The sequence below is a fragment of the Achroia grisella genome, unplaced genomic scaffold (genome assembly GCF_030625045.1).
Source record: "Achroia grisella isolate CSIRO2021 unplaced genomic scaffold, CSIRO_AGI_Agris_v1 utg204, whole genome shotgun sequence".
NCBI classification, from domain to species: Eukaryota; Metazoa; Arthropoda; class Insecta; order Lepidoptera; family Pyralidae; genus Achroia; species Achroia grisella.
Genome location: NW_026712703.1, coordinates 886,452 through 899,173, shown reverse-complemented (window position 1 = coordinate 899,173; position 12,722 = coordinate 886,452). Strand labels below are relative to the sequence as shown.

The 12,722-nt window shown below is 31.5% G+C and overlaps 1 protein-coding gene across 15 annotated transcripts in view; it reads left to right on the top strand.

Annotated features, from left to right (window-relative positions):
* Positions 1-12,722, top strand: part of LOC131841918 (dachshund homolog 1) — a 169,676-nt gene that overhangs the window by 62,020 nt on the left and 94,934 nt on the right. For 10 of the 15 annotated variants that reach the window (XM_059190311.1, XM_059190307.1, XM_059190303.1 and 7 more), the window contains one exon: positions 3,831-3,970. In XM_059190311.1, coding sequence (XP_059046294.1) covers positions 3,831-3,970 — 140 coding nt within the window. The remainder of the gene's footprint in view (positions 1-3,830; positions 3,971-12,722) is intronic. The other 5 variants (XM_059190308.1, XM_059190304.1, XM_059190302.1 and 2 more) reach the window with 1 other exon arrangement.

Genomic DNA, 12,722 nt, shown 5'->3' with positions numbered 1-12,722 from the left:
AGCTAATCTGCATCCAAACATTTATTATACAAACTTGACACCACGTTGCCAATTTAAAGCTAAAAGTAAAAGTATCTTTATAGCGGAGATTCTGAAGTCACTTATATATGTCATTCGAAGATATCGCCCTTCTGTTGCTTTAATACTCTTCAATACTCGAACAACTGGCATAAATCGTTCGGAAATCGTTCAGTAATAAATCGAATGCTTTTTAATGGCAGTTTATCGCGGTGAGCTTTGCGGTATTCAGATTACGGGTATGGCCTAAGTGGCGGCAAGGGAGCGGCACGTGCGCTCCTTATCTATGTCTCTCGACACTTTCAATATTCGATTTCGTCGCGGGCGCGGTTTTGTTTAACTTTTTTTTTACACCGCCTGTACTCGCGCGTACCAAAAATAAAATATGATTTTTGTAGCTATTTCAAGTTTAGTGACGCTAACAATTAGTTACAATACCTATAGTCGATGAATTTATTATTTACTTTTTGTGTCCTCATATCTTACAAGGCTCTTAATTGGAAATTAGAGAGGCAATGTCTATAGGGTCCGAGGACTTGCATACTAAGAATAGAGTTTGGTAAAATGTAGTAAAATCATTTTTTTAAGTTAATGTGACATAATTAACTGCCTAATTACTTCATCCAATCCATCAGTAAGTAATATATTTGTACGAAGTTCCATCTAAATTAGATAAAAGCTATAATTATATTAAAATAAAATAAATTGTTATGTATCTGTGTGCAAGCATACGTAATGTGTTTTCCATAATTGATACCTAATCCTTTTTACACTTGATATGATTTATTCCCCATTCGTACTACTTATATACATTTTATCCAGATTAACACTTAATTTAGGTGTTGAACAAGTTGTACTTGATTGTAATTAAGATTACTGGATCAATATCTAATTTCTAGGTCACGAGCAAACATATTTTAGGAAATACGCAATGAACCTCTCCAAACCCTTTTATCATAACGTCACAACCGAGAAAAAAATAGTAAGAACATAACAATCGCACCCCAAAAGCGTAACCGAAAACGGGACTCACCGCAATCCAAGCTAATGGAGTGTCTCATAATGACGGTTGCTGACATAAAAATAAATAGGCGAGAGTCAGTTTCTGCGTAAGCCGATACTATGATAACAGCATCGCTCCCCCGATAATTGCCAAACTTGTGGAAGCCTGACGCACTCGTACCTACCAATGTAGTGCGGATTATGGTACCAATGTAATTGATCTTACTCAGAGACGCCAATTAGAAGCTCTGATAGTGGTATTGCGCTAAGATGCGCAGTTAGTTTTATTTTATTCTGACAAAGTATTATCGACTTAGATGAATCACAGTCAGCTAGTAAGTATTCCTTAAATCGGAATATCGTCATCAGTTTTCCTTTTCTTTTAGTAGTAAATCTTTGAGTAACATAGTTTAATTAAGTCAATCCATTAATTTATTTAGCACACTCTTACCTTCTCATAGGCAGTTTCGATTCCGTAGTTGTTTTTAATTTACAAAAAGAGTATTCAATCGGGGTTACTATTAGGAAGGTATCTTTATCAGTTGTCTACTAGTGTTATATATGTATTTGATTTACTTGACTCCAAATAAATATACAGTTGGCAATCCTATAGGGTTAGTATATCTTCTATTCAATCTCTATATACAGTTAGTATACTTTAATTACTATGTTTATAATTTTATGATACGCGGTGTAATACAATAATGCCCTAAAGTTTTAGGTGCAGTAACACGACATAGGCTTAACCGCAAAGATTTAGGTGACAAACTTTATTGCGTCCAAGAATATACTGTTGTCTATTACGGGAACATAAATCACGGATGGGAAAACAATAAGCGTGAAATTGTGGAAACTGCGGCCGACGTCTTCGGTATTAAATCTTGGGGGAGTGAAATAAATAAAAATAAATCTGCGGCAACCCTCACGCGAGAACTTGATTTATTTGATAAGTGTTACATAGAAAATGCTATTTGGAACATTTTGCTTGGCTAATTGATTTTAATTATTAATGACAGAAAACAAGAGCAACTGATCTAAAATGCTGTTTGCCAGATTTTATTTGACAGTATTTTTTTTTACATTATTTATAGTTTTCGTTCCGTGCGTTCTGATTTGCTTGACTAGTTTTGTTGAAAATGAATCTTCTATCTGAGATACTTATGATGGATACTTCTATCAAATACGTCACGTTAATGTTAGTTATAGTTATAATTATGTCATGGAATTAAGTTCATGATATTTGAAATCTTTAGCAACTTTTATTTAAGCATATAGCAGTTATTTATTTTTGATTACATGGAAAATTAACATCTATAAATATAACAAGTAAATTTACATAATCCTATTATGAATGATTAAAGTAGAAATTTAGATCCCCTGTTCATCATAATTGGTCACAGTAGCTAGTTCACATCAGTTGCTGGCCTTAAGACACAGTTATCTTTTATTTTTATTTATTAATAACTTATTGTACTTGCCATATCTTGCTTGCGCAGCTTACCTATAAAAAGCCTAATAAGTTGCTTGAGCACCTGCTTACACCGTTTTGCGGTCTGTTGCCAATGGGCAAAATAAAACTGTTATCATTTTGCCGCATTACGCTGTCTGTGTATATGTCACAGCTATGACAGTTTAAATGCTGACTGTCACCAATATAACTTTGTAGATGCCGTAATTCTTTTTTAATATATTTTAAATTATTAATTATACATGCGTTTGAAACTTTTTGATATTAAATGTTGTTTTTATATAATTTTTCGCTATTTATGAATATAAAAAATTAAACAGTAGCTGATATATTTCCTTTTTTAAAGTGCTTATGACAATCAGAATTAAATGGTTAGAGATAGCAGAAGTATTTAACGTTGCCTACATATATTATAATTTAGTAAATGCTCTGATTTGTTAGTTTGTAGTTAATAAATTTATGCCTTCAAACTTATCTATGGAATCTCTTTAATACTATTTCAATATTTCAATACTTTTTTCGTTCATTCACGTCATGGATACAATGAAATCCGTATAAAATAATTGTATTGATTTTCCTTTATTGACTCTTTCAATTGTCATTAATTCATTCATTCAGAATATTTTACATTTATCTACACACTTAAAGAGCTTTTTTATTCAGTAATTTCTTATATTAATTAATTAATTTCTAAGTAATATAGTTTTCCTTAGGAGATGAACTTTAATACTTTTTCTAGTTTATAACAATAATAACTTCTCGTTAAACACTTCTCATTAATGGATATTTTACATACATTACAGTATATATTTTCATATTGCCTGTTTCTTCTTGTCCGAGTAATCAGTGTGAGTTAAGATACAATAATTAATTAATATCCGATTTTTAATCTACGATACAGTTCATCTCTACACGAAATTACATTCAGAATTTTTAAGGTAATAATTATAGTAGCCAAATAAATTGAAAATAAATATCCAATCATTGTAGACGGAACGCCCATGTAGTTTACTATGATTAGCCGCATGACATAATTACTGACTCTTAGACTTTTGTTTTTTACGTTTTGTCAATATGAACATGCGTTTTATGAAATCTATTTTCAAGACCTATTTATACTAATGGTCGGGTTAAAAAGTTCGTTTTGACAGATATTAAATTGTTGTACAATTGTGTTGAACTTCATTCATAGTATTATTATATTATATTCATAGTATGAATTTATAATTTATTTCTATTGTCAAAACGGACTTTTTAAAACTGGCGTGCTATAGGATGTGTTAGCCGTTTATAAGGTAAGTGTATCGTCTTAAACGGCAGTAACGTGCTACTATGTCCACAGCTCCAGACCGGGCCGACCACCGAAGCGCGCGTCCGGGGTGGGCCTCTCACTAGCCGCTACGCAGTTCCCCGGACACCCTTTCAAGAAGCACCGACTCGAGAATGGGGACTACTCGCCGTATGAAAATGGACATATGAGCGGTGAGTTGTTTAATAAATGATTAGAAAAATTGCACTGTACTTATGTTTAATCATTTTTATGACTTGGGATGATAAATAATTTTTATGTTATTGAAAGCATACAAGCTGAGAATCCACTTAATGAAAATCAAGACTTGTTATCAGCACCTCAGACATCGTTCAGATTTACCATGGTACCTCTCATAGCTCCATATTTTAGGAAATCAATGTTACACTCACTTACCGTCACTGATTTCAATCGAAACACATTTTCGATATTTGCAGCCAAAAATATGTAAAATATGTATGTTTATAGCACAGGAATGAGTAAGTAGACTACTATACAAAGTCCACATCGGTCCCACTAAGCTCGCTTTTAAATTTGTACTAAACATTAATCAGAAATGTCTTTTAAAACAAATCTCATACCACAAATGACGTCATTGTTTATTAAAGAAACGTTTACGGGGATTAATATGATGTAAATTAAAATAAGCAATATCATGACACGCGATAACATCAAAATTGTACTCTGTAAGCTCCGGATAGACCCCGGATATGAATCCCGTCTCGGGAGGTATGCCTGCTCATTTCATATACAAATTACACAAATACAAAATTATCTCAACACAAACGGAGAAAAGGGAATAAAGTGATTAAATAGAGCTCAGCGCAAGACGGCTAGCAATCAATCATTTTTGTCGCTTACGGCTTTGTTGATTTAGATATCCCTCATCTCTTTTACTCCACTGTGTTTTGCATACTCGTCTCATTCTGGCCTAAAGTGTCGTGCCAGACAAGGGAGCAATTACATTCGTGATCTTGCATAAGCGGCACTTGCTTATCGCGTACTGCCGCATTTGACTTTGAGTGTAGTGTTGCTTTTTTCCCCTAAATTTGCAATTCGAAACGCTTGTGACAGAAAAATTGTCGCTTTGTTTTGTTATTGTATGAACTTATTTTTAAAAACAAAATAATAAATAAAGTCTCATCTTATATAATTATTGTCCTTAAAATTGATATTCATAACCTTTTAAAGCTCTTGTCATTACCTGTCTTCCTTGAGTGAGCATTACTTATTATTGTATTAGAAACACGTCTATGCTCAGTTGGTTTTAATTATTTTACAATTAGACGGAAGATGGATGAGTCTCGTAAGGGGATCGTTTTGAGATTTGAAACTTACGATCAATCTTTAACCATGGCTTAACCGATTTGGTACTTGTTCAAATTTGGACATATTATATATTTTTGATAAAAGAAATCTTCTTAATGGCAGGTCTACACTAACAAGAAATTTTATGATGGAAGTATATTTAATAAATTAGATAAATTAAGTATCCATTATTAGAAGTAGACATTATTTACTTATTAAGTATATCTTCTATATGTCTTTAATGAATAAGCACCTCTATTAAAATATATAATAACGTCACATATTATTTATCATCGCCAATTTTAAAGCCATTTTAATTAAATTCGTGCACGTATCAAGTTGCTACGCTCCGTGTCTATACGGGCTTCAGAGTTAAGCCAATATTATTTTGACGAGTCGTTGACAGTGGTTTACAGTTGATGAAACAAACGCACACACAAACATCGCAGTTCTGGAAGGTAATCTCACACAAATCTAATCTATATACGTCACACATACGTGACAGAGGTTCCTCTGTTTGAGTGAACAAGGAGGCGGGTGGCCCATTTTCACCCCGTGAAATAATAGGATACGAAAACATCGGAGGCAGAATATAATCCTCCTACGAAGGTTGAACGGAATGGAAATAGGAATATGAAATGCGTGAAAGGGATGTCGGCCCACGTGCTCGTTGAAAGGGTTACCGATGTTTATCTTTAGAAGGTAAATCAAAATCATTGTTCATTTCGTGTTGAGCCTTACGTTTGCTGTATGATCTTTGACAGAAAGTAATTCATTTTTTGTTTCAAATGTGTCATCAACCTTATTTTAGGCGTAAAAGGCTATAATTAAAATGTTAAGGTTTTATAAATGCTTTTTGATGTGGTATTAATTTAATTGATGCGATTAGAATAATCGAAAACTGTTTCAGATAAGTATGTAATAATTAAAGATAAATATACATTATTATTACAATAGTTTTTTTTAAATTCATTATTTTCCATGAATGCACAAGCTATAAGTAACATTTACAATTAATGTAAAAAAATATATGGCCGTTTTATGAGTTAGAGACAACCCTAAATTTCGTGAACTGGTATGAAAATGATGTGTTGATAATAATTAAAGGTTCCGTGGTACTGTCGCTGCTCGGATGTTATAACGGGGGGATAATGCAAGGCATTATAACATTACTCGCTGGGGTATAAACCTTTACATTCTGATTGAATTCTGCGACTGAAATTAAGTAAGGATTTGCCTGTTTATGTTAAGGGCGAGGGATGTGATGGATCAGTCAATTTGCAAATCTGTGTTCTATTCTCGCCTTTGTTCTTATGTTGTTAACATGATTGTAATGTGTAATTATGACTGTAACAAAGCGTTCACTTTATACTGTTATTATGGCCACAAATATTTTTAGTTACTTTTCTGTTTAAGTAAGCAAATTGCTGTTATGAAATATATTATTTTAATTTACAACTATGTTAGTTAGCGGTTGTATTTTCATCAGTATTGTTTTAGTCTTTATCTATTCGTATAGGTCAGTGATATATAATGAAATGTTTCCACTTTACAAACTGTTTATTATTATCACCGTTACATAATTCAGAACGTTATGTTTCCTACATCATGTTTAATAAACAAGTACTTATTCGTTTTTACTTCCATAATCACGTAATTATCAGTAAAAGCTCAACAACTAACGTCATTATCTCAGGTGGCTTTTTACATAAAATGTGGCTATTACACATTTATCGTGTCGCAAAAACCTATGGCACAGTGATTTCAAAGTGATTTTTTTCTTACTTTACATACGTAAGAACACAGAACTGCATTCATAGCTCTTTCTTATTGGCATTGCGTTTATAATTGAAATGGTGGAACATCAACGACGTATGTAGTAGTTATACTTAGTGAAACAAATTACTCGCATTGCGACTTATAAGGAAACGCAATACAAATCGCGGTGGCAACAAATTAAACACAGTGGCGATGCGTAACGGATTAAAATACATTATTGCGAATTCTAACCAACTGTATTTTGATTGTTGCTAATTTTATAGAATACCACCACTATTTATTGATTCTCATACAAAATTATAATTTATAATACGCATGTTAACAACTTCCAATTTCAAGTATTTACCTACTCAGCTTACTATTATTACAGCCTCGGTGGTCTGGTAGTTTTGCACACTGCTTTACTTCCGATGGTCGCAGGTTGGATTCCTCGCACAGTGCAAATATTTGTATAAATGGGTATGATTGTTTGTAACGGTCTGGGTGTTTTCTATGTATATTATGTATGCAGTACCATCAACACAAGTTCTGTTTACTGTAGGACTAGATGGCGTTGTGTTAATTATCTAAGGTTATATATTTATTTATTATAATATTACTAAAGTTTGAGGCAAAAGCAATTTAATTAAGCAGCTAAAAATATAAATTAACATAACATAAATGCGTCTATAATTTTATTGCAATTTTTATTCCTACTCATTCTCATAAGCCAACAGATTCAGAATCATGGAATCCGGCATGAAAGCAGGAGATGAGTTTTACAAATGGGTGAAGTAAGATGATAGATATTTTTGGTAGTCTGTAGTCTGCCTCTCCCTTATGCGGTCTTTTTATATCATTGGCAAAAAACTTATCACCGTACCTGATGTAGAGTGGCTATCCTGACCTATATCCTGGCGTGAAATCAGTAATAGTGCTGCTGTCAGCTGTAATGTATCCACATAAATAAGCATACTATATACACACATACATATATGACTACGTATCTTTACGACGTCAATAAATAAAGGATTGTGTATTATACTATAATAATATATATTCTTTATTGCAATTTGAAATACAGTAGTAAACTTCATTATATACAAAGTGAGCAAAGGTGTACTTATCTCTAAAAGAGATCTCTACCTGTCAACCTAACTGTGGCATGGCTGGTAATGAGTGGGTACCACTAGTGCATCTAACAATATAATGTTGAAATGTCCATTAATTAAAGATTCAACAAATTAAATAATGTTTTAAATTTAATATAATATATTTTTATTGACACCAATTTAAGTAGTTACAGTTAGTTATTCTTCTTATAAACTATTATATTTTTGTTAAATACGCATTATATGGTACATCGAATTTACCAGTAGCATCTATACTAGGCCGAGCCTGTATCATAGATGCTATTTTCTTCCAGCGACAAATAGGTAAAAATGAGTAAAATGAGATGTATTTTATTATAATGATTATAATAATTTAAACTGATTATAATAAAATATACACAAATAAAGGACACATGTACATATATATAGTACATAAATATTATGTAATGTGTATGAATGAAATGTATAATATCGTTCTTTTTGTGTCAAGTTCGTCGATGGATTTAATAGCCCATAATGTAATTGAAGTAATTATGATGTAAGTGTTAATTATGGAATCAACAATTCTAAAATGACATTACACTTATATTTATTGACGACCTTTATACAATATCAATCAACGTAATAAATTAACTGTTAACTCTGTTACAAATACACTTTTAGTTCACCTGTTTTTAATTGAAGGAGCATAGTTTCATTCGTTGGGGATCTGCAGAACTTGAAACGTATTTTGAATTCAAGTCTAGTTCCGTACATATTTTATTGATAATATTAATAACCTGGCAATCCACACAGCGCCATCTAGTCTTTAGCTAAGAAGAGCTGTTATTTGTTTTAGAGATACAAAATTGATATAAATACTATTTATTTTTTAAATATACGCTTAAAATAGTCAGACTAATATGAATTTGAACTTGTGTGTGCCGTCATAATTGATTTGGTAATTTTATTAATTAAAATAAACACTCTCCTTAAAATATTGACTAGTGTATTATAGTGTAAAAACTCTTTAAAACTTTTATTAAAAATGCATATTACCACTACATTCAAATTTATTTTCAGTACAACATATGTTGCGCTGAAAGAGTCATTTATATAGAAGTTATGTTCTCTATGAAGGTTAGTCAACTTTATTTTAACAGGTACCTACGTCTTCTTTTTACTGGTGTACGAGTACAGTATATGTCACGGTGGTCATATAACTATATGTGTATTGCATATATTTATACAACGAGATATAAATATATATATTACATTCAAAACTTTTGGAAGAAATTAGAGTAAGTAAGGCTTCACTTCAAGTCTAAACTCAGCTATTTGTTTTGGATATCTATATGGCCTCAGTGGTCGAGCGGTTTAACACAACCCCTTACTTCCGATTATGGTGGGTTCGATTTCCCACACGACACAATACGTATTCATGGGTATGGTTGCTTAAATTGGCTTGGGTATTTTTTATATATAATATATACAAAATTATAAAAAAAGTGTATTTATGCATTTGTATCTGTTGCCTCGTATCCAGAACAATATAGCGAGCTTAGAAATGTGAAATGTCCTGTGATATTCTTACATTATATATAGGTATAAAAAAATGAATCATTTACAGGAATAGTCTGAGGTTTTTAAATTTCAATATTTATATCAAAGGAACCCTAGTACTTGTATCCAATTATGTAAAACTCCGTTCACCTGCAGACGTCATCAATGCTCGTCGCATGACAATCGCTTATTGCCAACCGATAAGCGATTATTGATTTTCACTTAAGCTAATGTTTTGCAAGTATTAACTAATTGATAATTCAATTATGTAGTGTATTGTGGTACGAATTTATTGTTCCCCCAATATTACCTATGTCATACCATCGACTTCAAATTTTGTACTGAAATGGTCATAGTATCAGATATTAATGTAGACAAATATATGTAATTATAATGCAGTTAAAGGTATATGCCAGTGAAATTACTAGTTACGAAGGCGTGATACCTTAGCCCTAAGGCATGATGACTTGATATTCGTGGTTTTCATATAAAATACTCAACGGCCACTAGCATAATTGTCGTTTTAGTTACTTTAAAAATATTTCTTACTTATCTAAATTTGTTGGTCTTATGTTCATAATTTTTGAATAAGGTTTTCGTTATTTAAATGAAACAAACAATATTCAGAGAGTTTTAAATTAATTCAGTCAGAGGGTCAGATTATTTAAATTTCAATATGAAATTACAGTAGATAGCTATCAACATATGCAGTGTCATCAACACAATCGATTCATTATCTTTTTAGCGATACTATGAGGCAGTTTGTCTTTTAATTAAGAACATGTCTGCCAACATATTTCACATTTTTAATCATGTAGCCCTTAAAATAGTAACAGTACTTTATCTTTACAATGTAATGTAATTAATGGATGTAGCTGATTCCGGTGCGTCTATTGTTTACATAAAGGTCAGCAAATTAAAAATTGTTCTTTTTGGTGTCTATACACAGATGAATAATTAATTAACGTGTAATGCCTTGAATAGTTTTTTTCTACGCAGTATATAATTATTTTTTAAAAGCACGTTGTCTATAGTTTTACATAAATTTACAGAATTCTAAATTATTAGCTTGGTGTTAGTAGATATATATTTATTAACCTTATACTACCTAGCTAAATGTTACTATTTAGTATAGAAAATATCTACTGTAAATATACATTTAAGAAATGTATGGGTATAGCTTATATACTTATGTATGTATTTATATATAAAGTAGTAAAAGTAAGTAAAAAAGTATAGTAAAAATAAAGTATTATTTACTTGTACCTGTTATTTTATCTTTTAATAATATCCATTTTCTCTGATAGAATATATGAACCTGTTGATTGATAGAACAGCTGCAATCCATATAAAATAGTTACCGAATAATCGATGATCGTCATGACATCCCTCGGGGCGTCATCATATTGAATTTTGTTGGATCGTCGATACGAAATTACACGTTACTTTCTTCCGTAACCGACTTCGTTTGTTATCGAACTGACGACAAGTAATAACACACCATTACCCCGTCAAGCTAAACCACGTGTCACAACCGACTGCTAAGATTAATTTGTCAATTAACGACATCAATTTATTCTTTATTACCATCGTATACAATTTACATTGCAACGTAACCGATTTCACTGGCGTGTATTCGTAATATTTTTCTTGTTGACTGCCGACACATGGCGATTTTTTTCACTCGCAATTAATTATTACTACAACAAATTACCAACGTTGCTACGATTACAAAGTTGCAATGCTACAATACGAATAAATAATCCGATCTATGCTGATGTACGATTGATTAGCGCCATTTTATTTCCGTTATAATGTTACAATTATAACACCTTTGCGGAATTGTAAAATAACGATGAACATTTTCAAATAAATTATTCAAGAGAATTATTAATGTCTGTATGGTGCTCATTGACAATTGTAAGTATGATGGTATGCAACTAAAAAAAATATAAACTTCCCTAGTTGCGGCTTATTAAGTGTTGTTATAAATTCTAAAACGAGTTTGTGAGTTCAAGATTACTTTTATTGGATATAATTGGTGGTTCTTTTAATGAATTTACCCTGGATACAAGTCCAGAAAGTATCTGAATAGTTTTGTCTAAATTAGATAATACAACTGAATACTAAGGACTTCTATGCGTATTCCTTGTATATCTTATTTCATAACTCGATGGGAATTGGTGCTATTTCTAAGCATTTCAAAGTAAGGAGGTACTAAATTGATCTTCATATTTTATAACATATGTATAAGAGTATTCTTAAATATTCTAAACTTATATTTGTGATTGATATTGCAGTGCAACAATGTATCGGCCACGGTTCTCTATAGAGACAGCTGCTCTAAAAACCACCGACAGATAATCTCTCTTTTGTGTATGTTATTAATAAAAATATGCTTCCATATTTCTGTACCGTTGATACTTATTATTTAACAATGGCAACTATTCCTTTGTGAGTGTTCATGGATGACTTGATTTTTGATGTAACGTGCTTTAAATCGACAACGATTTTGCCCGAAGTGAAATTTCATATAGATACTTGATGTTGTTGTATGTACATATGTTGTTGTATTTAGAGACGTTGTACTCCTACATTTGACTTAATATATTGTATAATACTAGGTATTTAAAAAAATTATAATGTTTTTTTAAAATAGTATTATACAATACATGTCATTTATTGTTAAAAAGTCTAGAAAATGTTTACGATGACTAACAAATTAAACAAGCTATCTTTCTATATTATAAATATGGACGTCTAATTCTACCTACATACCATAATTAGGTATGGTCTCTATTTTTCTAAATGTTCTATCTCGTTCTTAAATACAATAATATTATAAGTCGTCTACGAGATGGTACTAAAAATAAATAAATATATAATGCTAAAAAAATAATAAATTGCATAATCATTAAATACATATAATTATATTAACATATATAAATACTCAAGTCAATAAGAAAAGACATAATATCGCGTATGACACGTCGTTATCCTCACACATATATTTATCCGGGATAAACCGTATCCCGGTCAATTTACGAGTAATTAAGCCTGACCCTCTTTCGCTCTGAGGGTGAACTTTTATTTGGCTCGGAATGGTCCGGGATCCACGCTAAACTGCTAAACTCCTATACCATTGGATGCGTAAAGATTTTCCCGCTTTCCAGGATCTTGATTAATGTGTCAGCTCCGTGTGAAT